At 39.2% G+C, this 27,348-nt stretch overlaps 1 protein-coding gene across 2 annotated transcripts in view; it reads right to left on the bottom strand.

The window, feature by feature from the left end:
• LOC119741537 (histone-lysine N-methyltransferase ASH1L-like) overlaps nucleotides 1-27,348 on the bottom strand; it is a 63,831-nt gene that overhangs the window by 20,177 nt on the left and 16,306 nt on the right. For both annotated transcript variants that reach the window (XM_038217330.1, XM_038217329.1), the window contains exons 2-6: nucleotides 12,266-17,823; nucleotides 11,281-11,586; nucleotides 5,025-5,149; nucleotides 4,065-4,184; nucleotides 307-412 (exon numbers count right to left, since the gene is read on the bottom strand). In XM_038217330.1, the coding sequence (XP_038073258.1) occupies nucleotides 307-412; nucleotides 4,065-4,184; nucleotides 5,025-5,149; nucleotides 11,281-11,586; nucleotides 12,266-17,685 (6,077 nt within the window). In that variant the 5' untranslated portion in view covers nucleotides 17,686-17,823. The remainder of the gene's footprint in view (nucleotides 1-306; nucleotides 413-4,064; nucleotides 4,185-5,024; nucleotides 5,150-11,280; nucleotides 11,587-12,265; nucleotides 17,824-27,348) is intronic.

Here is a 27,348-nt window from a genome sequence, read left to right as displayed (position 1 = left end):
GCTCTTGGAGTATTTTTGTAAAGGCCCAGTGGTCATTGAATCCTGTAAATTATACCCAGTCATTAGGAGGACGTGTCATGCGGCATCTCAGATAACAATTATTCGATTTGAATTTTTTTTTTAGGAAAACCGGATTTTGAAATATCCGATTTCTCCCACCACTAGCTACATGTAATATAAAACATACAAATTAAAAATTTGTCAGCAGAAAAAATATGTTAGAGAGCACAGGGAGAGAAATTTGCATAAACACGAGTACAATGTATACAATGTATACAATGTATACAGTGTATAACTTTAACCAACCTATTCAGGCAATCGTCACCACATCCTTTCTGCGTTGCATCTCTGGGCCTCCGACAGTTACATGTATTCTGTGTGTTACATATTGGCTTCACATCACGGTAGATGTCTAAACGATAAATGGATAAAAAAAAATCAACAAATTAATTAATCTGTATCAGATTTTAAGTTATTTTTATAAGAATATCAGTAACATGTACATGACAAAGTCAAGCTCAATACTTCCCCCATAGAATTACAGGTACAGTGATTTTAGTAACACTTTATCTTCATTAGAAAGGATTTTTTTGTGTGTGCACAGTTTGCAAATGGCACTCTCTTTACATTTTCCTGACGGCACATTAATATCCGGCTTTGCAACTTCTCATCAAATGTTAATGAACATTTTCAATAATGCTCTGAGCTTTGTTGTCATGGCGACAGCACAGACGAAGTGCGGCAGTTTCAATCAACATATTACAAAATGGCCCGCCCACACACACACACCACGCACAATTGTGAATGCGTAATGCGTGGGATCAGAAAGAGATGAGCGCAATGCAGCACGGAAATTTATAAATACAGGTATGGTTATGCTATCTCACTGCAAGAAAACAACTTTCATCAATAATACACGCCTTGAATAATGCATGTATATCGTCTCATTGTGCCACATCTAGTCATGTTGCTTAGACATTGGCGCACAAACCGGTACAAGTACAGCACAATTACATTATTACTTCTCAAGGTATTTACCCTTGTTTTACAGTAGTTTCAGGGGTGTGAGTGGCCACAGATAAAAATAGCTGAAAACAGCTGAAAAAGGTGTAAAAAAGCTGAACTTTGGAAATCTCCTATACTTTTGTAAACAGCAAGTGAGGGAAAAAAGCTGAAATCCAAAACAAAAAAGCTGAAATCGCTTTAAAGCTGAGATTTCACACCCCTGAGTTTGTATTTTACATGTACAACAATCATCATTTAAGCATTAAATAATAAATACAATTGACATTAGCACATTGCAACAACATGTACATGTATGCATACGGGTATTGTCATTTGTATATATTGTATTGGATAACGCTAAGGTGAAATCATATTTGGGGGGGGGGGGGGGGGGGAAGCAACCAGTTTTGGCAGACAGAAGTTTCTTTGAGCGTTTTGAAACTTTCATTTTCAAAACTCCTATTACAGTGTAATTGGAAGAATTCTTGGAAGAAAAATATGTTTAAAATGTAGTTAGTTTTGATTTGCAGTTAATGTTGTTTGAAAAGCTAATGCTTGTACATTGTGTAATTCAGATACATGTTGTGTGTTGTAATGTGCCTGACATTTACATGTGAAACCAATGTCACACAGGTACATGTACATGTACTAACTACACATTCAGGTTTTTTTTTACATACACGCATACATGTACCGGTACAGACCGGCACATGTACATACATGTACATACAAATGTGTGATATGTACCGGTACTGTGTAGTTAGTTTAATGTAGGCATTATTAAAATCAGCATTTCGGGTATGTATGAAGACAATCTATAATCCATAGTACATGTTTGATGTGATGTCCACCAAGCTAGCGAAAATCCCATGATTCCACAAAATACATAAATGCATATCACTTGAAATACCATCACATAAACATTAATATCTGTTCATTGTACAATACAATATGAAAGAAATACCGGTACAATGTAGCAAACGTGTGTTGGCAATTTGTGTGTGATGCCAAATGTCCCACTTTCCGTATTACTTTTCCAACCCTTTCATGCTAACACACGGTAACTTTAAAGCTCTCTTAGAAAAGGTTTTATGTTCGCAATGTGCCAGATCTAATGTTTCATTTGCAATGCCAAGACCGGCCCTGAGGAAAGACCTAGGCTAATTTCCTGGTCGGCTAATTCAGCACAGCGGCTCTCTCTCTCTCTCGCTCGCTTAATCCGAGGTGCTCGAGTCTAAAATACACGCTGTCTGCGCCGTGATATTTATAGAACGGCCCGGATTACTTTCGGACATTCAAACTGAATTGTATTACTCATTGTGACTGTAGATGACAAAGACTGTTTGGGGGGAAAACCTCAAGAAACGCCTATTGTGACTAACACGCGAGTGAATACAATATCTTCAAGTCTGGCTTGAGTTTTTCAATAACATGTAGCGCAGACACCAGGCACTTGACTTTTATTTTTCTAAAACGGACGAAATAGTGGTTAGCGCATTAATAGCAATGGTCTGTGAGTCATTCTGAGTCAGTCAGGCATACCACCCATCCCTCCTGGCCTGTTTCTCTAAAACACACGGTCACACGGACCAATGTCATGGGGGCTGCCTATAGCACAGAAATTGGCTAGGCACATCAAATGTTTGCTGAGCAAAAACAGGTTACCAGCCAAAAACGTCACGCTATGCCTATTGCTTGTGACCGGTTCCCCGCTGATTTTTTTGCTTTAAAGGGTCCATGAGATACATTTTTATGAGGAACACATTTGGTGCAACTTTCTACTCACTCTTAAATGTATAAAACTATTTGACATCCCTTTTAGGTTAATTTTTGTGGAAAAGAGCACTTCTTAAAACATTTAAAATTGTCCATGCTTTTCATGACAACTGAGGGCGCTGTTGCTGTGATGTCATTTTAGGAAGACACTGTTCAGTTTACGGGTTTTCTGTTCAAATTGTGAACCAAACATTTGCTCGTTGAAAACAGTTGTGAGAAAAGTTTGCTCGTTGGCTTACTGCCAAGCACTCACACAACAACCAATCACCAAAGACAAGAAAATTCACAACAGCAAAAGGGGACACAAAGGTGCGTTTCCAAGGATTGCATTAACAAGAATCACACTGCATGGGCCTTTAAGATCATACTTTTTGATAAGTGAAATTTTCTGCTCCACTGCTCAACGCAACTGGGCCCATTCTCTGACACCACCAACTATGAGACTGAAACAAAATTTTCCTTAAAGATTTGGGATAGGACATGATCCCAATCCTTAAAGTCGACTTGACTCTCAATAGACTTTGTACAGGTAGCTAAAGAGGTGGCGTCTGGATATTACATTCCTTCCCTCAATTTGTTTTTAATTTCAACCCCATAACGCTTGAACTCATTTTTAATGATTTCAACTGCAAAATGACAAAAAAACAACCCCTTGTGGGGGGGGGGGGAGGGTGTTTCATAAAACTTTACAATTAATTGTTCTTTACGATTGATTCCGACGTAAGGTTGAAAGATAAGATTAATTGTTTGACATTGGTTATTAATTTCAAATCCCTGACATTTTTGCTTGGAGCCTTCCCAATCCTTCCAAAATCTACCACCTCCATGAGGGGAAACCAATCGGTTGTTTGGACTCTAACTTTCAAGAAATATCTTACAAATCAATGTACAGTATAGTAATGGCCTGGCATTGAATCTTCCTCCATCCTGCAAAATCCTACAAAATCCTGCAAAATCCTTCAAATCCTCCAGGTGGATGTGGGCACATCAGGGAGGGATTTGTGCCAGTAACGCCAAAAAACTTGGACTATTTTGATAGAAGCGTAACTGCATTACCGTCTCAGATTGGACTGTCCATATTTTCATTTAGCTGTGACATTTCCATTTGATGACATGGTACCGGTACATCTTCAAATATTGGGTTTTCATAAAAATTACCCAAGTGTGTGTAAGCACAGATTTGTAGTCATAATTTTTTACTGTATGTTCACGATAGCTGGGGCCAAAGTCACAAATAACCTTGGTAAGTTATTTTATCAAAGCTGAATTCTTTTAAGACTTACTATTTTTGAGTTTCTTGTATTTGGAAGGATCTTGTCTGTTGGACAGCTTGTTGTGCGTATGCAGCCACCACAGGTCATAGGGCAACTGAAAATCATCCTGTTCCTCCCAGAATAACGAACCTATCAAAGAAGGAATACAAAAAAAATGTTGGTAAATACTTGTCCACTTTATGACAGGAAACTGCCAAATGTGACCGGCTCCACCAAAAAGGGGAATTATGTCGCAAAAAAGTGAAATTGTGTTATGGTTGGAAAGCCCACAATGTAAGTTTTCATTTCCATGGCCCCTCCCGTTCTGGAGATATGACTTATATTAGTTACTTCTTTGAAATTCAAATTATACAACTGAGAAAATGGGTTTTGAAATAGCTGGCTTTGTTGTAGAACAACAGAACGATGCACACAAAATCGTTGTTTTTTCAACTTTGTTCATCAAAATCAACATTTCTGTGAACGTAACCTGGAGCTATAGGTATTAAAGATGTCATTTGTGACATAAAATGAAAATCACATTTTGACAAAATGTTCACCCTCTCAACGTTGACCGGGCCATTACACAATAATGCACAGCGTGACTTAATATCCTTTTTTGTGGAGCTGGTCACAAATGTTCTGTTCTCAGTTAACACTGTGGACGGCCAGCCAATATAACAGCTCAAAGTGGCGTTTGCTAGAGATGATGAGCCCATATGTTTCACATGTTCTGTCGAAACCAGATGCCAGTTTTTCCCAAAATAAACCCTCATAGTAAAGGGGAAAGATCCAAATTGTAGCAATATTTTCGAAATCTGCTCCAAAGGATCTACTTTTGACAGAACACACCACATAATAAGGCAATCAAATTTGTCGAGAATCTTCTCTGCAAATATTTTAGTTGAACTTTTGAAACTATTGAAACAATGTGCAAAGATTACTTCCATGTTCCCTAAATTTACATGTACACAAGACATTTCTCCTTACCGGATAAAATCGGAAGAGGCAGCAATCCGTGTTCTGCTTCTTGTGTGGTTTCTGAGTCCCCTTCCACAATTTCTGGTTTGACGACTTCATCGTGTTTACTTTCATCTTCAGTTGGGTTGGCCAATCTGGAAAGGACACAAATTTATAGACTGAGGTAAGGTTTCAAAATTATGAATTGTTTTTAATGCCATTGAAACCTTAGACTGTTGAGTACACGTACATGTATGCATTTTGTGTCAATGGTTTTTTGATTGGTGTCAGTCTTTGTTTGACTGTGTTTAGTAATGTCAAGACCCTGAATTATCAAAGGAATATCTCACTCTAACAATAAGATATCCTTTATCCAGGAAAATTAGGTGAAGACTATAAAGTTTCTTTAAAAACAGATTCTTTATTAAGATTCTTAAATAAAACAAATTAATTACATTAAAACACAAATAACAAGCGTATATATATCAATCATAAAATATTCTGGATAAGAAGAGAGGAAAGATGAGAAACAATATTCGAAGGTGAAATTACTAAATATTTATTCTGTTTCACTGCGTTTTGGAAAGAATAATTTCCACACACCTTGGTAAACAATAACAAATGTCATCTCATCAAAATTAAAGGGTCTTAAACAAACATGCACAACTTCAGAGAAATCATCATCGCTGCTTATTACACATGTGCGACTGGGGCCACTGCAAAAGTCACGGAAATTATGCATGACAAACAACCAAGGTGAACTGTCCTGAACTTCTCTGGCGATATCTCCGCTATCAAATTTTACCGGAGGGCTGAAAAAAAGAAGGGAACTCTTGGACGGAATTCTTGAGCTGCAAAACTATCTAAAGCGACTATGACCTAGACACACTTAAGTGCCATTAGCATGGTCGGGCACTTGTGCCTATCGCACATTTGGCAGAATCAATAGGCTTTTAGCGACCTAGGACCAAAGACACGGAAGCTGGCAGGCCATTCGGATTGAAGCCTCTGCAATCTATTGATTTCTTTCTCCCGTTTGATTTTTCCCCTGCTCTTTCTGAAAAATCTTCTGGTACAACAAGACAAATGCAAGATAACCTTTAGTTTTTGGATGGCCACAGGGGGATTGTTTTTTTCTTCTTTCTTGACACTGCTGTTTTAGCGGTGAAGATGTGAAAGGTGCGAGTGTGATCTGCTTGGGTCAGATATGGATAGGCCTCTCTCAGAGAGAAATTGGATGTTTATTTTTTCACCCGAGAGCTTCCTGTCTGTGGGGCACACTTCTATGATCTATACGCCCTTCTCACAAAAGAACTGGGGTCAGGAATGCTGACTTAATTAAATTCCAAGCACTTGTCATTTGAGGACAAAATCTATGTCTGACAAACTACATTAATTGAATTTCAAGCACTTGTCATTTGAGGACAAAACCTATGTCTGACAAACTACATTAAATTAAAAGAGTGCATTTGCAATCTATTTTTGAAAATAATGCACTTTCATGCTAGAACATTTTTCTAAACAAAGAGATATGCAAATTTAATTTCTAAACAAGTGTTTTTTTTAGTTCACCCTGTGATCTGCTTTTTTACTAGGAATACAAAACATGTTCACTTTTGAAAGAGATATAAAAAAAAACCAAACAAACAAACAAACTGCCAACATTTAGTTATGGAATAACTTCATGGCATGACAGGCACAAAGCACCCCCCCCCCCGCAACTTTTCTTTTTTGTAGAGGATTGCGGATGCCCAAAATAAACTTTTTATCACAAAATTTGTAAGTTCATTTTTTTTGGGGGGGGGGGGCAGAAAAAAAATGGTTGCAGGGCAATTTTAAAGAAAATACGTTTCTGAATATCATAATACAAATGCTGAATACATGTACAAGTACCTGTAGACATGTCGAAGGCATATCGTTCGAAAAGTAAAGTTAAATTTTAACAACTTAAAATACAAACAAATACACTGACAAAAAAAACCCCAACCTCCAAAAAAGGTATACAAACAACTTTCTGTCCACGTCCTTCCCTTTTGTTTGAATTTCCATTCAACTCCTTTAAATGTATTGTATTAAATATTCCCCCGTGCAATAAAAAACTAAATATTTTTAGACCCGTCGCCCGGGCAACTGAAATTCCACCTCGTCTCTTGTCTGCTTCTGAAAGGTCATTGGTTTGCAGCTATGAAAAGCAGCCCCCCAGTAAATAGGAAACAAGATCTGTTATGTCAGAATGGATGGAGATAGATTTCATTTGTTATGGGCCTGTAAATCAATAAGTAGTTACTTAAATGAATTTGATAAATTTAGAGCCTACTGAACGCTCTGTCAACAGGGATGTTTTTCTCTCGACCTCTCATTTACAGTGGATTTTCATGTTTTCAAATTTTCAAACTATTTGTTCAGGTCTTTTTTGGGGAAGGAGGAAAAAACAAAAACCTCTCTCTTAACACTCCCCCCATAAAATATATATTTTTAATTCATGACATTTCCCCCAAATATGTCACAGTTTTGCAAACACCTTTGCTGTAATTCCTGTAATGTTTTTTACAAGTTTATTGAAAATCAAGTTCTGAAATATGGTTTTCCTCAAAATCGATTCATAAAACCAACCTAAAAGAACTGCACCTGTATTTTGTTTTGAGATACACAGAAGTACTGCATGTTCTTTGCTCTTATCATTTGGAAATGTAAACTGATATTTTCAGAGGTTTTGAGACTAAAATTGCACAGGATACTTCTAGGTCAAGGAAAATCAATGATAGAACGAGAGATCTATGTCTGTTTGCAACAGAACATAGGGCTTTTCCGCATTATTTCCAGGTCAAGGAAAATCAATGATCTAGAATAAATTGTACTGTAGCATTTGGCATATTTTGTACGTTCTTCACAGAAAAAATATCATACATACTTCACAGAAGAATTATTGAGTGACGGATCTGTACACTTAAAAAATAATGATATGGTTTTATCAGATCCATTGAGTGATTTTATTGGGTTTAATCAATTTGATATTACAACTCATATCATACTGCTCACTTGATACCGTACATGTGCTTTTCATTTCGAATCGTAATGCTGTCACAGTGAAGTGGGATGTAGTTTGTACGACCTGTCATTTCGTTTCTCATCAAGATGGATGGATGTAGCAAAATCGACCACAGGCTAAAACACCTACACATACACATGTACTTGTACCAGGTATATGTACAGTTACAATGGCTACCGTACATGTAGCTTATTGAACTCCGAACTCTGTGAACTCTGCGAGTTACATGTAAAAGCCAGAAAGGAGGGGGAGGTGTGTCAACAACATGAAGTAAGAGACGGCAAAATCATCAACGTGTAATAACAAAGAAATTTAAGAAATGCACTTGGTAACGTGGAATTCTTTTTATTCAAGTAGGCATATATGTACATTGTTCAGTACTTGGGTCTTCAAATCTGAAGTTTGTTTCATGTGAAGACAACTCTCTTGTTGTCAAGGTCAAGCAATAGTTGCTACTCATTTAAAGAAGGAGAATCAAAAGAAACGCCCTACAATTTATTGTTGCTCTTTGTTCACAAACATTTGACAGCTGGGTTGGGACTCTCATTTTTTTTTTTTATCCTAGAACCCTCCTAGGGCTGTACATTTTCGAATCATTTAGTATTTAATTATTCGAAAGTGCTTTTCACCAAATATTAAAATATTCAGAACTCTCCTATCAACTTTTACGAGCGCCAGCTGCAATTGTACCATGATGTGCCAGTCAAAAGTTGCAGGCAAAGCTCATGGTTAAAATTGTTCGTGCGGCAATCGATATTATGGACTGCTGGAGTACTTTAAGTACCTGCTAAAAGGAAGGGAACAATGAACCACCATCGACTAAAAACTTACCGTAAACAACCAAAGTTGCATCTGACAAAAAATTGCTGCAACTTTATGATTAAAATATAAACATCACAGTCGTGGGTGCACTTGCATATTTTTTTTTCTTCGAATATTCAAATCGGCAAAAAGGTATTGGAATATTTAATTGATGATCGAATATTCTCTTTAATAATACCTGTGTAGTTTTTTGCAGCTTACATGTTTGGTGGATATTTGTTTCACATTTGGATTGTAATAATTTTTGTCTGATTAGCCTTCATTCAGTGTCTGTCATGCATACCTATTCACAACACTCAACTCTCAAAACCAAACTCCACACTAACAATTTACAGATAATACAGGTACAGTTATCTGGAATGTGTGTCGTTCTATAATTTTAAAAATTCCAAAGTGTGACATTTTTCCTGTCCCTGTTACCTGGGTACTTTGTAATTCTGCCATTCAAGTTTCATTAACCCTAACTCCCTAGCATGATTTACTAGTAACCATACCCATCCTGGCAAATTACAACACCATATGGGAAACTGCACACACTTATTTCTGACTTTGATTCTGGAGGTGTGCCAACCCAATGTAAAAGACTGTCAGTTTAGGGGTACTGTACCCATCCTGACAGATTCCAACAAAACATGCTGTTGGGGTTTGATGGGTTCAGTTCTGTTAAGGTTAAGAATGACTTCAAATGATTTTGTTTTTAGGGTAGGTACCGGTAGTTTGCTATGGTATTCATAATCACTCTACATGTAACAGGGACAGGAAGAAAGTGGACCCCAAAATTCTAGAATGATCCGTAATTACACCTATCATTATTTATCAGCTTTTTCTGTTTCGAATACGCTCCAAATTGTTGAAAACCGCAATGCCTTTTATACATCATTGAGTAGGACCACTTTCCCAGGATAACCGCTCACACTGTACCTGGTAACGCACTTGATCTTTCTGACACGAATAACTCCACTGCCGACCCACAAACAGATCATAAACAATACTAACAGATCACAGTTTGGATTGAAACTAGCAGCTGGAATCGTTATCACTATAGCAACCCAGATGTTAAATATTAAAAACTGAGCAGTTACTCCCTGGGACATATTTATGTACATGCATGACTTAAATCAGCATTTAGGGGAATGTAACACTTGCCTTTCTTGGATATGGAAGAAAATTTCATGATCACTAAAACCTGAAAGTTGACCCAGTATGTTGTTTCAGTTCTCAAATTTAAAGGGGAAAATTGATTTTTTTTTAAAGAGCTTTTCTGAATCCTCTTCTGTACAGGAAACCATTTTTTTTTAAAAAATCAAGCCCCATATGTATCTGCCCTTTTGTGCAGAACTACATGCACCTTTTCACTGGTTGAAAGAGAGAGGCTGGTGGGGGAGCCGTTAAAATCGTTTTCAATTTGGCGCCGTCTTGCTTTGCGACCGTACTGGTACCGCGATCCACACACTGTTCATGCAATGCGTGTGTGGGCGTGTTCATCTATTCAAACCGTGGATGAAAAATTCCAGAGAACGAAAGAGAGCAATACGATTCCCAGCATACGTCCGTGATTGGGTCGAGTAAAAACCTATGGGAGTCTTCCTAAAAAGTTAGTACAAACAAAAGAGGGACAATAGGACGTCCACGATCGACGGTGTGAACACGTTTGGGTGAACCAGCGAAGTGCATGTCCCACCAAAGAAGGCACCGTTGCTAGACCAATTGTGCCCTCTCTTGGTCATGCACCGAGCTCATAAAGTAAACAGAAGCTAGGTTGTACCTTCCTCAATCCTACTAAATCCTCCGACACCTCCTGGTAGATTTTGTAGGATCTGGTACGGTTAGTGTTTAACAGCATGATATTATGCATCCATTCTGAAAGTTTGCAAAACCCGTTGCACCTTCATGTGAGTGCAAGGCAAACAATGAAAACGCAACTTCACTAGTTTGCCTACAACCGTAACCCTTTTTAAACAGATTTGCTGACTATTAAAGCTGGTCCGCTAAAACACGGTCCCCTGAGCTTCATTAGTCTAATGTAGGCCACATGAAATCTGCACTTCTGCAGTAAGCGTGAACTAGAAATCTGTCAACTTTTTTACTGGTTACAGAATCCTGTGGAAGTTACCGAGCACATAACATGAAAAATGCTGGCTCAGTCGATTGTGGTGTGTTATTAAAATGCATATTGACTGGCACTGTCCAGTCACTAGTATCTGGTCTATACCACCCTCAGGCATGTGAGGGAAAACAAGAGGGCATATTTCCATTCAGCATGTAGTGATCTCAAAGTTCCTCAAGGTGTATATGCATGCACTAGTGACCTCATTGTCAGTCAATATGTGTACAATATACCATGTCACTGTTGATAAGGTACTAGTGCACAGAATCACTAGGGATACTTTGATAGAGTTTGAGATGGATACTCACGGATCTATTTTGAAGGTGCTGGAGTAGATGCCGGCTTTCCAGTAGGTCTTCTTAGGCAGCGGTCTCTTCTTGCCTTGCTGCCTTGAGGTACCTTTCCTTGCCACGACTGCTGTGGGTGACGTGGGCCCTCCTGAGGACACCTTGGATCTGCAGACCGCCACCAAGGGTTTGACCTTCTTAGCCTTGGTAGCAGAGGTGGGCTGTGGGCTGGCGGTCGTCTTGTCCGGAGACTTGTTGGTCAGGGTCGACGGAGGCGTGCAAGGGGTTGGGAAGGGAGCTGTACTCGTGGAGGGCAGGGATGGTAAACTGCGGACAATTTCAAGAAGAAAAGTGTCGTGCAAGTTGTAGATAACAAAACAGAATCTGCTATTATTTACTGTGGCTTTTTAGCACTTAATTCAACAAATTCAGTTTTTTAAGAATTGCAAAACTTAGTTTCCACAAGGTACATGAATTGTGTCCAAATTACGGCTGTCAGTAACACAGGTGTCTCTGGGATGTGGCTTTGGCTGCTTCCATAAGAGCATGTGCAATTGCCAGCCATAGCTAAGAGGTCTTAGTGCCAGTGAACATTTGATCGACAAATGGAAGCAAGCAAGGTGCATTTTACATGTGATTCGTAATCAAGCCAGAAATGTGATTTAAACAACAGGCTTGAAAGATCACATCTCAAGCCCAGAAAATGAGTCAAAGCCGGACACTAAATCACAATGTAAATTGTGGCAAACTGTGTGCTTTGAATGTAATTGGGGGGCAGAGGTGATATGATTTTAGACACCCTGACAAAGTCACATCTTTCTAATTTCGTTTTTTTTATTAAGCTGTTTCTTGGATTATAAGCTTTACATTGCTTGCATCCATTGATCCTCTTTAGACAGTGCCACTTCTGCAAAGTAACTTTTCCTTTTTGAGTAGGTCCTATAGTGATTCACAAATCTCAACAGCCATACGTGTTCACTGAACAGTTAAGTTAAATAGAACTCACCTGATGAGAGAATTATCTGTACACGTAACCAGTGGCTCCTTCATGAGTTTGCGCTTTTTGAGCGGCTTTGAGGATTCATCCACAGTAGCCGTGTCCACTGTTCTCTTCAGCACAATCTTTGGCACTTTGCTCATTTGCATTTTCTTCTTTTGGACCTTCAGGGTTTTTGTCTTGACTGTGCTTTTGGCCACTGTGAATGTCTCCAGTTCTGGTGACTTTGAGGTTAGGTCAATGGTTTCATCGGCACTATCCTTAGGTGAAGTATCCATAGGTAGTGATACCCCATCTTGAGGCTTCTCTGGGCCTGTTGGATCGGGGACCGGCCCACTGTTTTCTGGTGACCCAGATGAATCTGAACTGGGTCGACACGACTGTGCACTGTTGACTTGGTTAGCGACATCAAAAGTCTGTTGAGGTGCTCCTGTAGCATTCTCAGAGGCACTGGCTGTGACTGAATCATTACTGATCTCAACTTTACAGGTTTTCTTGATGGCAGCTGTTTCAACTGAAGCATCTGTGACGTCCTCTACTGTTACTTTGGTCTTGTAGCTTCTCTTCCTTCCGGGTGTTTTGGGTGTCTTAGGGTCACCACTCTGCTGTTTACTGGATTGCTTCTTACTGACCTTACATGTCAATTGATTATCCTGGGTGTTTGTACTATCACTTGTTGCTGATCCATGGGAAAGCGACTGATCCTTGACAACAGTAAGCACCTGTAATTCTCTCTGTGCTGGGCCACTGCAAGTTTTTAATCTGTCAAAGATGTTATCGGGCACTGCATCAGAAATCCCTGATGGTTCTGACTTGTAGGACTCCTTTCCTGTCCTACCAGGGGAGATACCAGAGGCTTTCAAGAGTTTCTGACCAACACCTTTTTTGCCTTTGATGGCCTTTGGTTCACCACGAACCTCTACAGGTGAACACTTCTTGATGCAAGCTTCAATAGAGTCTACCATATTGTCCAGGCTGGGTACTCTCACGGATTCCATATCATTTGCACAGGGTCCAAGACTTTTAGTTTTAGTTTCATGTATGTCTGTTTGAATACACACTACAGTAGAATCCAGGACAGAGACATCCACGTTACTCTTGTCTGTTTTGAGTTTCTTGGTCCTTTTCTTCCTCGGTGGTGACTTACTTTCCACTTTGGTTTTCTTTATAGTCTCTTCAGCTGATGGAGAGACCGGCACGGTTGAGCAATCTGACACAGTGCAAGATGTGGGTGTTTTGGAGATAGGACTTCTTTGTTCTGGTAAAATTTCAGATGGCTGGCAAGTACTTTTGTTTTCTTCTTTTTGTTCCAGAATGTTGTTGTTTTCCACGTCAGCAGCAATTATGCTCTCCGACGCTGTATCAGGCACTGCCTCAATTTTTTCTGTTTGTCCAGACCCATCATTTGGTTGGTCAACCAGTAGGTCAGCTCGTAACGCCTCCTCCTCAGCTTGCTTCTTCAACATTTCAAGCTTCTTTTTCATGTAAGCTTTTGATTTGTGCATGGTGAACCTGGCAACTCTTTTCTTTCTCCGCCTCTTGACAACTGGCTTTGACTTGGCGTCAACAGTTGGGGTTATATCTGATGCCAAAGGAGCTTCCGGTGTTAAAGAGGTGTCATTTTCTGTTGCTGACCCACAGGTCTCAATGGCGTTGCTGACAGTTTCAGTTACTACAGATGTCTCTTCAACTCTTGAATTTGATGAACAATCCCTCTGTCTGCTGACTTCATTTTGGACAACATCTTGGCTGCCAATGATGATGGTCGAGTCTTTTCTACCATCGTTAGTTTTAGCACCCTGGTTAGAAGAACCAGGTCCCACACAAGCCTTCTGTTGATCATTGCCACTGTGTTGTTGGTCTGTCACAGAAGATGATTGTTGCACCTCCAGATCGACAAGTTCAGTTTGTAAATCACGATCCTCTTTTGAAACACTATCAGAAGATGGCATAGTACCAAGAGATTTAATACCTTTAGTTCTCTTTGATTTAAGATTTTTTGATGACGCCTTCCCTGATGTCCTCCTGTTTGAAGACGGTTTAGTCCCTCCCACCACTTGAATCTGTTCCCTACATGTAGGTTCCATTTCTTCTCGTTCCCCATCCTTCTTGACTTCTTCCATTCTTTGTGTCCCAAAGACCAACCCAGGAAAGTCCACTTTCGTCCTGTCCGACAGTACATTACTAGCGGCACTGTCAATGGATTTATTCCCAGCATTTTTGGATGGTTTTGAATCCACTGGTAGGAAGTTACATGGCATCACTTCTCGACCTCCTGAGTTGCTGAAGTACTGCTCACTTATATCCTGTTTGTTTTCCTCCTCTTCGCCGAAAAACCCCTTTTTTCTCTTCTCTTCTTTCTCCTTCCTCTTTTTCTTGCCCGACTTGTGTTTGTTCGTTTTCGAGTGGGGACTACTGAGGACAGTAGCCAGGTAAGATGGTCTAAGGTAGCTGCTGTAGTTTGGATTCAATTTGGTGATGGCTGACAAGTGGTTCTTAGGCTCCAACTCCTTGTCAACAAAGGTAGGTGCAGCCTTTGTGACATCAAACACATCTTCGTGGAAATCAAGCTGGAGAGCCCGCAGCTCCAGGATGACAGCATCCAATTCAAACACAAAAGCGGGGCTCATTCTGCCTGGTTGCCGCATAAAGCGGTACTTCTTTCGTCTCTTCCTGTGTGGACCAAAATGCCAGTTCATTACCTTACGATGCTTGTCTTTCTTGCCGTAGCTGTAGAGACCATGTGCTGAGGTAGCCAGGGGGTGCGTTTCCAGAAGCTCACTTGACATGTCTGATTCAGTAACTGAGGGTACTGAGCGTCGCCTGTGCTTGTCCAATGCATGCTGGTCTGGATTACTATTATTATCTGTGCCAATGCCACTGTCACTGAACAATGTTTCCTCACTCATGCAAGTGGTAGCGCTCTGAGGTGAGGGAGTCTGCTCCTTATGTTGCTTCTCTTTGGATCCTTCTATTATCTCTGGTCGTATCGGATCAACATTCAGTGGCCTCTTTTTGGCAACATCGTGGAGAGTTTTCACAGGTTCGGCAAAAACATGTGGGATTTTGGTTGGTGTTCCTAAACATGAGGAACTGAGAGGTGACACCGGAGCAGACACTTCTTTGTTTGGGCTACTGGTCTTGCTGGATTTGGAACCGCCCATCTTTGGAGATCTTTGGAGTTGCTTGTCTCTGTGGAGCATGATGGTCTCCTCGTCATCATCATCTTCATTGCCATTTTCAAGCAGCCATTCAGTCATGAGTCTTGCCACACCTGAGCCAGATTTCTTGCCTTTCCCCTTACTTGGAGGACAAGGGGGTGAAGACAAGGGTGAAGCAATGGGCTCTTCATCTGGAATAAGGATATGCAGAGGAGACGTTCCAGCTAGCGGCAGTCTGGCAGGTGGTGGATGTGATCTGTCAGGAATGAATTCCTTGACCTTCTCTTTTGTTTTGTGCTTCTTGGGCTTTTTAACTTTCTTTTCTTTTTTACTCACTTTGCAAGTCTTTGATCGCTTGTTTAATTTAGTAGCCACCTGTAGCAATCCATCCGTGTGCACAATTGTAGAGCTCAGTACTTTGGATTTACAACCCTTCAACTTCCCTGACTTGGACTTCTTGGCAGACTTCTTTGACTTGGAGACTTTCTTGGGTGCTTTGGTGGCAATTTCTAGGACTGGTGGGATACTGTTTTCAGAGTGGGCATTCAATGGGAATTGTGAAGCGACTGGTAAGGGACTCACACACAGGTCCAACTTCTTCTTGGACTTTACCCTGGATGTCTTCTCTTTGACAGCCTTCTCCTTTGGAGGTGCTGAAGTTGATTTTATCTTTGGCTTTGATTTGGTGGGTCTGGGTGACAAACATGACTTAGTGGTTCCTGAGTTGCTCTTGGGAGACACAACAGCTGGGCAACTCAGCTTTGGATCAATGTCTTTATCTTTGCTTTTGATTTTGCTTTTGCTTTTCTTTGGTTTCTTGAGACCTGTATGATCATTTGCGACCACCACATTCACTTTGGACAGGTCTACTGAAATAGGCAGACTTTTGTTCTTTTTCTTACTGTTTTTCGTTTTTGCACTGGTTTCCAATGCATCTTGGGGCTGTTTAGTTTTTCTTGCTTTAGTTGGTTTCGTAACAGCTTCGTCACTCTTTGATTTTGACTTGATGGTTCTCCTAGGAATTCCTGACACAGCTTTCTCCTTTCCAGTTCCTGTTTTTGTCTGTTTTGTGCTGACTCGGGAAGGTTTGTTCCCAGATGTTTTTGCCGATCTGTCTGGGCTGATAAGGGGCATGTCTTTTACACAGGTGGATACTTTGGCTTTCTGGACCGACAACTTAGTTTTGTTTGGACTGCTGAGATTTGGTTCTTTGGCAGGTTTGTTGACACACACGGTATTCCTTTTGTCTATTTCATCCACAGGTTCGTCTGCAGTTCTAGATTTGGGAGACTTAGTACAAGTCTTTGTTGAGCTTGGGGATTTAGAACAACCGTTTGCTGAAATCGATGGGCTTGACTTGGATGGGGCAGTTTTAGTTGACTTTGCCTTCTTTGACTTTTGGCAAGCTTTTGTGGCTTTTGGTTGTGACTTTGGTGAGGTGGTTTGTTTACCTCTTGGGCTGTAACCTGAATGGACAGTGTACTGGGAATCAGATACAGCCACAGCCAATGAAGTGACTTTGCCATCTGCTTCCTGTTCATCACTGGTTAAGTTTGAAACGTCGGATTCCTTCTCCATGATAGCGTCAGCTCCAAAATTGTGAGAGTAGGAGTGGTATCCAAAATTCAATGTCTCACTGGGAGGATTTGTAGACTCTACTACCGTGTCTCGACCGTCTTCCATTTCCATGACTTCTATCACCATTCCAGTATCAATGGGCATTTGCATTCCCGTCGGAGGAACATGAATATCTGGCTGCTGGGGTAAATCAGTGGCTGGCAAGTCCATAGCCATTGTATTTTCTGAAGTTCTTTCAGCCATGAGTAAGGAGCCCTCACAATCCTGAGTTCTGTTTCCGTTACAGTTTTCCATGCCAGTTGAGTCCGACTTGGATGCGAAACGACACTGCAGTCTATCTTCGGGCTCCAGGTCCAATACAAAATTTGGCTCCGACACGAATGACGGTGTCAGCGAATCCACGTCAAGAGCCTGAGCTATTCCCTGAGCCACTCCTGCCGAGTCAGCAAATGCCTGAAGTAACTCCTCCTCCTCCTGTTTTTGTAGATACTCTGCAGCAGCTACATCGTTAGCTGACTGACTGCCAATACTCACACAAGAGTTGACGTAGCCATTACTGGATCCTTCCACCGTGTCATGTCCAATCGTGCTGATCTGGCCAAAATTCATTGACGTGCACAGGGAGCCTGCGCTACCGGCTTGGATAAATTCACTGGACTCGGCATCGGTCAGTGCCATGAGTGATTCCATGGCTGAATCTCTGTTCGCATTGGCCGACTGTTTGGTATTGATGAATGGTGTTGATGAGGAACTTGGTGACGTGGTCAGGGCTTCTCCGGACTGGCTCAACTTGTGTCCCGACTCAGTGCTGCATTTCTTAGTGTTATCCTGCAAGTTGCAAAGACAAAATCAGAAAAAAAATATGAATTTTACTGGACGAAGCTGTACGTGTCATAAATTCTTTCAAAACATCTTAACACAATATTTAATGTAGACTGACATTGTCAAGAACTGATTTGACAAATATGAGTCATATTTTTAAAAACACAATTTCAAACCAAACCTTTGTCCCAAGCAAAATATATACGTGTACATGCAGCAGGTACCTACGGTATATGAACAATGTAGCAACAAAACATCAAGTGATGTGCTGCAAAAATATGTACTTCATACATGTACATGTACCGGTACATGTGTGCACGTCTTAAAAAAAAAAACCTACGTAGGTACATTGTACATACATGTGTAACAATTTATACGCTACAGTAATGACCGGTTTTATTTCTCTCTACGGTACAAATTACAATCAGAAACAAAAAACTGTTCCCTGCAACATGCATGTACCGGTATGCACACATGGAAAGGAACATGTACATGAAACTGAATGTTTCTGTTCCGGTCATTTTCCTGATTTGGGCAATTCCATGCCAAAGTTGACATGACCCTCAAAATTTCAAATGGAACTTATTCAAATTGTTTCACTTTTGCAGGTGAGGGGGATACCTAAACCTTATGAATATGCACTAATATTGCCTAGATTTGTTCGTTTTCATTTTTTTTTCAACGTCTGAATATGTATCCATGGTAACTTGTTAAATTTCAAAAATTTGGGGAAAAAAATTGAAAAATTTTAACATTTAATAGCTTACCAAAGAGGATAACATTTTTGGAATTTATTATATTTGAAATAATCATCATGGAACCTTCTCCAAAAAATTAGGGGAAAAAATGTGATTTGTATTTGCATAAGTACACTATGAATAATCATATTTACGTGGTTTTTTTTCCACGGCAACCGTAACGTCCGTAACGTTTTGAACATTTTTTTCCTCTACAGTCGTATCCAGTGAAGTGATTTTTTACAAACCACAAATTTAAAGCTAGTTTCTGAAGGGTTACCTTGTGCAGTATGAAACTTGAAATTCCAATAATTAGATCTAGGCTAACGAGCGTTACGGACGTTACAAAATTTTGTTACGGATGTTACGTTACGGACGTTACACATTATACTTGCATATATACGTTACGGATGTTACACATTGTACTGCATACAAATGAACCTTTCATGCACCCTCCACTATGCACCTTATTGACATCTCTCTTTTAAAATATGAAATGACCCCATGTGCACATAATCTAGGTCATTTGTAAAAATGTTCTGCCTCCTGGCCTGAATGTTATAATTACATGTATAAGAGCCATATATCTCAGGCATGTACATGTACATACATGTACATACAGCTGAAGTTTGAAACTGACAAGCACACATGCAAAGTACATTGTAAGTGAATTTTGATTAATACTTTTTCAGAAGTTTTTATCTGGACTAAAGTGTCAGTGGGCTCCTTGCACCAGCACAAGAGGGCGCCCTTTTACCTAGCACCAACGTCCCATGGGCAGGACATTTAGCTGGTTGGCATGCACCGTTCCTTGTAGTTAGTGTGTGACGCACGTTACTGTACACAGGGGATTTGTACTACATACTCGCAGTGGTATGGTACAGCCGCGCATATCACGGCAAAATTGCAGTCAGGCAAGATGGCGTCGGTCGGTCACCCCCAACTGTACTCTCTTTGCCGGTGAGGGGGTATTTGTGAACGGAGTGGATAGCTGAGCCATTTCACTAAATTTTATAACTTATGATACAAACAACAGTTACTGTATTTTTCAGTACGGTAGAGCAAATTTGGAAGATTTCCACAATGTTTCTAAATGTGTTTGTTCACAATTCTTTATGGAAGCATAATTTGGCTGAACCTCCAGATTGCAGTAGGCAGTACATTCAACTCCGGCTAAACCCACATCGTACAACTCGTCAAATCGCTCAAGTCGGCCGTCTGACTAAAGTCCCGATTGTCCGTAATGCATTTCCATTGAATTTTTTATTTCTAAGTTAAAAACATTAGCAACTGATCTTTTATTGAAATAAATTCACACATTTCTCCTACAACAATGCAAATTGTAAAATGTATTGAAATGTTTTCAAATTGGCACATGAACTGATTTAATACCGGTATGTACATTTGTACATGTACATGTACCGGTAGGTATACCCTAACATTTAAATGACGGTGACCTGAATTGTTTCAGATGGAGGACACTCTTATTACTGCATTGCAAATACTATAGGATACATGGTCGATGTTAATTTGAAATGTGCTACTCTCTGAAGAAAGATTATCATTAATCACTGACATTAACAGGTACATGTATTTCAACAGGAAGTTTTATACCAAAACAATGATAAAAAGTGACATTTTGACGTAATTCCTCACCACCATCACCATCGTCATCACCATCATCACCATCATTTTCTTACAAGAAGGTTTCAAGTCACATGTGGTGCTGGTGGTACACCATAAAAAGGATGAAAAAAGATATTTACAGCTGAAAAAAACATGACTGGTAATCTTGGAGCATCACGATTTCACACGCGTAACGTCCGTAACACTACAATGTAACGTCCGTAACGACAAACACTTGGGTTTTTCTCCAACATCACAGTGGATTTTTCTAAGTGGTCATCCATGTTTGTAAAGAGTAAAGTGACAACTGCTAGTGCATAGTTATTTCAAAAAGCTTTGGCAAGAAACTTCACAGAGTTTCACCAATACACTCCAAATGTTGAAAAGCCTTGTCAAAACACGTAACGTCCGTAACGCTCATTAGCAACAATTATGTCTAATTAATTAATTAGGTTACCTCTTAGTTTACTATACCATGTTATACATTTGGGCCTAAGTCTGAAATGTGCTCAGTGAATAAAATTTGCTTTGACCCCAAATATGTTATTTTGGTTTGTCAAAGTTTCTAGTCGCCTCTGAATGTAACGTCCGTAACGGTGGAATTGCCCATGTGTATCTTTCATACAATCTTTAAATTCAGAACGTACCGTACTGTACATGTACAATGTTCTTGTACTATTAGTAACTGAACATTTGCATGCTTCATTACTGTGTAATACATGTAGATCTGTACACTCAAAAGAAAGAGCAATAGTTCACCAAATATGTTGTTTCACTGACAAAAATGACAAGGTTAAACAATGTTAACAAAACACACATACATGGACATTGGTACACTGCACAGATTGTTTGCACAAGACTGCAGCAATATTGTTCAAGTTTCAACAGGGATACACTTTTAGGTGCATTAATCATTCTCTGTGAATTAAGAAATACACCTCCAAGATGACTACTGAATGCAATCCGTCTATTACAGAGCACACACATGTATCCTGACCTCATAATTTGAGCCTAATATGGTTAAATACAGTCTCGGCATTTCTGAGCGAGCATTCCGTGGAGAGTTTTACGGCATCTTTCCAGCGTCATCAATAAGTAAATGAAACGCGTACATTATTGATGTGGACAGATCCAATGCATTTCCCCCAGGCAATCAGGATTGAGCCAGACAGTGCAGACAATAATACCCCAATACAGTACGCTCTAGCACTTGCGGAGTGTTATATTTAATCATCGGGGCTAGCTGCGGCTATTACACAGGGAATGGGGAGCTGGCCCAAATTAATCTTGTTTGGAACTGGCAGTTGTATTCAAATGTTCTAGACCATGAGCCATGACGTGCGCAATTTATTCATGTACATGTACACGCACACATGCACAATGTATACAGTGTACGGTATACGTGATCATGTGTACATGTACCGGTATGTAAGTATACCTACACAATTATGCACCAGTTTACCTGATATTGCTCACACTCAATGAATTTACATTCAAAACTTTCCATAATATCGGTATGTCAAAAATACTCAACCCAATTATGTTTTAACTGTGTACATGTACACATACTTGTACATGTATACCGGTGCATGAACACAATGTATACATACCGGTACAAGTACACAATATGTACATGTATGTATTTGTAACTTTTTATGTATGTTTGCTGGTAATGCATGCATAACATCACCAGTACAGGTACACGTTTATGAAGTACTGGTAGATCTATGCATCATCCATTTCATTGTTCAAAACTGCACCATAAATAAGAGACAGGCCAATAACAAATAATTGAAAACGTAATTATTTAACTGTTATTATAGCCTACAGACAGATTTTAGACTTCAAATCCATAAACTGCTTTAGGAATGACTCACTGCTCAAATGACATCAAGTGTCTCCTCGAAAAATACAATCCTACATGTATATCATGTACAGCAACTTTGACCGCATTTTCAATAACACCAAAGAAGTTGTGTATTAAACAGCTGCCGGTACAATGTATGCATACATACAGAAATTACATGTACATGTGTACATGTAAATTTACATGTGATACTGGTACAATGCATACATATATACATGTACCGTAAGCGTGTAACTTTCGCAGTACATATGTAAATGTGCAATGTACATGTACATGTACATGTAAATGTACACATGTACCGGTATACAAGGGTCTTCTTAGAAATTTATTAGACCTGCAGCATAATGGTTACATGGCAATGACAATGGCTAAATTCTGCTTTAACAACAAATTTACAGCAGTCCACTTTCATTTTTTTTTTTTATATTGTCTTACATGTAATTCTAGACAAAGAACCAGATCCGAAAGTCAAGGTTGCCAGTTCATGTACAGTACAGTATGTAAATCTACATTTACACTGTACACTGTAAACTACAGATGGTGGCACATATCAATATCCTTGTACAGCAGACATGGCAGACCTGTTCAAGCCTGACCGGTTAGGCAACAGCCCACCGCTCGGTTTCAGTCTCGGCGAGTGTTTTTGATTGATGACTAACGAGGGTAAATTCAACGCCAAGTTTGTTCACACCTCGCGGGTTGCAGGCTGCCAGGGTATAAAATGTTAAAGCTACTGTAATTACCAGAGAGCGATATTGGTGCCACACTTGATTGAGTGCCACATATGCTTACAAGAATTAATGCTTATAATCAAAATCAACCAACCCTCCACAAAATAAAAACAAAGTTGAAATAAATAAAATGGAAAAAGAAAATTATAAAATGATTGTGCTCTGAAGGTGAAGGAACACATAGATCGTTTGTTAAGATTAACCACAAGCATTTTTTTTTTTTACATAATTAACCCTAACCTCCCAACTCCATCAAAATCCATCCCCCCATTTTGGTGGATTTTGGGGGACTTGGTCCTGCAGGCCTGGTGTGACTAAATATTGATGGAGTATGATGGACTTGGGCCTGGAGGCCTAAAAGCAAAGCATGCAATGGAAGCAGTGTGATTGATAGATTTTGGCGGACTTGGTCTAGTACTTAGTAAAAGACAGTAGTGAGTTGGGGTTAATTTCAAGTTACCAAAACCTGTTTTAATAATAAAACGACAAAATAGTATGGTCAAAATCTGAAAATGTTTCTGAACATCAATCACAAAGTTATTGATGCTTGCATCAGCATCAAATAAAATGAGGTGCAATTACAATGGATCTCTGTGTGATCCGAGAGCAATTCGCGTCGCTTTTGAACATTTACCAGTATTTCCATGTATATTAAACTGACCTTTTGGTACACAGCGACCGTCTAAGAAAGGTTTTAATCTGTGCATCTCATACAAATACATGTAATCTGTACACCAAAAGGTTAAACTTAAAATGTTGCAACCTTAGAAAGTACATACATCTGTACAATGTATCGGTAAGTAACATCACCGGCCTGTTGTTTGGAAGTGTCCTTTTGAGATCAATATGTTGTAATTTTAAGGTTTACTACATGTACCCCCGTTACATGGACCTGATTCCAACTGAAAACTACATTCTCAAATCATAGACAATGTATTGTTTCTACTTAATTTAACATACGATTAGAACAAGAACAACAAGGACACTTGCAACAACAGGGGTGTTACATGTAAATAGTGGATTCCAATATGACTGCCCTGATATTGCCAAAACAAAGCTAATCCTTTGAAGAGCAATTTTATCATATTACCACAGACAACTTTCACAGTCACGAACAAAGCCAGTACTCCCACACAATGGCCGGACATTTGCCAAGTAATTTACGACACCCGCAGCCCCTTGCCATAATAGATTGACCTGAATAATCTCCCATTCACACCACAGCAGTCAACTAAGGTACACCATGGAGGAATACAGTCCCGTAAATATCTGATCAAAATAAGGCCCTGTGCGCTGTGGCACATTTCCGGATGCGTTTTTTGTGTGGGCTCGGGCAAGCGTGAACCGACATGTGACAGCAGTAATTGCTAATAATATATCCAGCCGGACCCACTGCAGGTGCACAGTCAATATTATGCTGCTGAAGATTTACTCGCGCAGGCCGCCATCGCGGGTCTTGTTTCATGGCGGGATTGATAAAAAACAAAGAAAAATCTATGCGTTTCATTTAAACTCTTGTTAAATCAACATGTAAAATTTAATCTGGCATTTTGCAAACTGAGATGTGATCTACATTGTATGGTTTAAAGTTCATGTACATGTGCATATATACATACATGTACATGAACATGTACATGTACATGTACATGTACTAACTTCAGCATTCAATAAATGTGTGTTTGGTTTGGTACATGTACCGGTACATACGTACATCACCGAACATGTACAGGTTTTTATTTGGGCAATTCCAACGTTACGTCAGTGTTATAATGTAAATCTGAAAATATGTTTTTGCAAAATTTATCTTATAAAAATTATCCATTATTAATGGTCAAGGAGATTTCAGACTAGGATTTGGGATCATTTCTCTGAATCATTAATTAGATATCATGGTCGATTGGCATATTTAATTCAAGGCAGAGACTTTTGAGTGTAAAAATAGTATGTGTACCATAAATGGAGGAGCAATGGGGAAAAAATTGGTAAAAAGATGGTAAAAACTTACCGGTATGATTTCATTTGGCATGTACTGTATCAAATATTTATACACCCATTTTCTTTGTTAAATTTATTTAAATGAACTCTTGAAAAGAAAACTCATGAGAGTAATTAATTACCAGGTTTGACAAACGTAACTGGCCAACATATTATTATTAACTCAACATTTCAGATCAGTACGCCCACTCATCAGGGCAATTTGCAGGACATTTATTCCAATTAAAAAAAATTATGGTTAGAAAAAAAGAAGGGTTAAAAAAAGGTGTATATACTTTGTGAGCATTCAGACCATCTAAACAAGCCATCTGTTCATGGTCACATCTTTGTGAGTTGTATTGATTTCATCAGTAATACGGCCAACCAAGCATCCATGCCACTTGCTTCTGTTTGGCAGAGTGAACTAGCATAAAATCAATGCAGTCATTTAGCATCAAGCACAACTCCATTGTGTCAATTCAATCGTGCTGATATGGCTTTGGCATGTACATGTGTAGTGTGAAATTTATGCACACTGGACACTGACTGAATCATCATGGGCAATTAACCTGCACACAAGTCAAGGTCTTTGGGTACATGTACATGTTATTTACACCTGTACTGCGGGAAAAGGATGTTTGTAAACAAGGTGGCTTGAGAGAAGTCAAGGGAAGGCTAGAATAATCATGTCAGATGAAAACCTACCGGGGGTACTGTACATGTATCTCTTAGTACTTGCCAAATCCAGTGGTTCTGATGCCTATTGGGTAGTTAACAGACTACATTGTAACTACCGTATGATAATTTAGTCAAAAAAACATCATGGCATATAATTCTGAGATGGGTCGGACAAAATGTAACTTGAGTAACCGTCACGTCAGTAACCATTTTTTTTTTGTGGATTGCAGAAAAATGTAGGATTCTAGAAGATTGGTTTTACTCTTATTATGTGTGCCCCATGGCATGGTCTTTTATCCATTTAAAAGAAAGACATTTCCACAGGTTGTTTTTATGACTATGAGGACACTTTTTGATTAAATCATGTTGTTTTTTTATGCACAAAACGTGAGTAACCGATTTTGTGTGTCTTGTGTATCACCTATCATTCATATGTAACACATTTTTGTAGATGTCATATTGGGTGCTAAGGTACATGAAGGTCTAGGTCTACTGTATCTACAATGGGGATAACAGTTATTACGGTGTAAACCTTTTCGATAAACTAAAAGAAACTCAAAAGTACATCAAAAACGTAACGTGAGTAACCATGGAATTGCCTATAAACTGGATTTCAATTCTACTAAAACATATGACAAGTTGACAACAACGATTTGAAAAAAAGAAGAAACTATTCATCCAACTTTTCTGTATTAGGAATTGGCTCAAAACACCATGGTGTTGGAAGTACCAGTACTCATACAAATTGATATATTTTTTTGGGGTGGTTGTTAACGATTTTTTTTTTCAGGTAAAAGTAACAGCTGAACCGATGAACATCAGTTGTTAGAAATACATATTCGAAATATAATATACCACAAATAATAAGCTTCAAAATGTACGATTCGATTGTGGCATTTGGATGTTTTGAAGTTTGAATATTGTGGTGTACAATCCCATGGAATTGCTTAATTACATACGTGTACATCATAACATCATTCGTGAAATATTGACTACAGGTTGAATGCGTAAAAAATTATCTATCAGTAACTTCACAAGGTTTTTTTTTTTCAGTCTTTGGTAGTCTGTTTTGGCACCAATCTTTATAACTTGGTCATAAAATTATTCTTGCGATTATGACTGCAGGATTGCGTAAGATGTTTAGTTTTACCATTGATGACAAAATCCTTCCAGGCTTAAACCTTCGTTAATGTGCATGCACCTGCATACATACATCAACGTGGATGTCTAGATCTCAAATTTATACAAAATTATACATCATACCAAATACAATGTAGTAACAAAATTAAACTTTTTCTATCCATAATATAGAAAAAGTGGAAGGAAATTCATGAATGGCTTCCATACAAAACATTTAAATTTGGGTGTGGTTAAAGTACCGGTATTCATGCTTCCACAAAAAGTATCCATTTCCAATAATTTACCGGTAAGTCCCTATAATATATCACCTACCGGTACAAATGTACATTGTACATCACAGCTACATGTAGGCTACGTACCGTTACATGTTTATGTGCATTGCAAGTTCCGGTATCTGTAATGCAACTGATCTTTGAACAGCAATATTTGAGGAAGTCATCTAACTTGAACTTTGAACAACAATGCAGAAAGTATTGTACATGTAGTCTGACGATTATACACGTATTGCAACGATAAAAGCTTAATTACAAAGTATGTACATGGCGAGGTACATGTGAGACATGCCTACGGCTACGTGCACGACATGTGCACATAAGATTTTGTGTGGTTTTGCACGAATCTATATTGGGGTAGTGATCTCACACTGAAGTTGCAACCACTTCCTTAAATTACAAGTTCAGCACTATTATTGCGGCAACTTGTGCTGAGAAATAGGCCTACATATATAATACGTCATGGGGAAAATCTTCCGTACGGTACATGTAGGCCAGACAATTAA

Source organism: Patiria miniata, unplaced genomic scaffold (genome assembly GCF_015706575.1).
Source record: "Patiria miniata isolate m_02_andy unplaced genomic scaffold, ASM1570657v1 HiC_scaffold_5, whole genome shotgun sequence".
Classification (NCBI taxonomy): domain Eukaryota; kingdom Metazoa; phylum Echinodermata; class Asteroidea; order Valvatida; family Asterinidae; genus Patiria; species Patiria miniata.
This window is presented reverse-complemented; position numbering and strand designations above follow the sequence as displayed.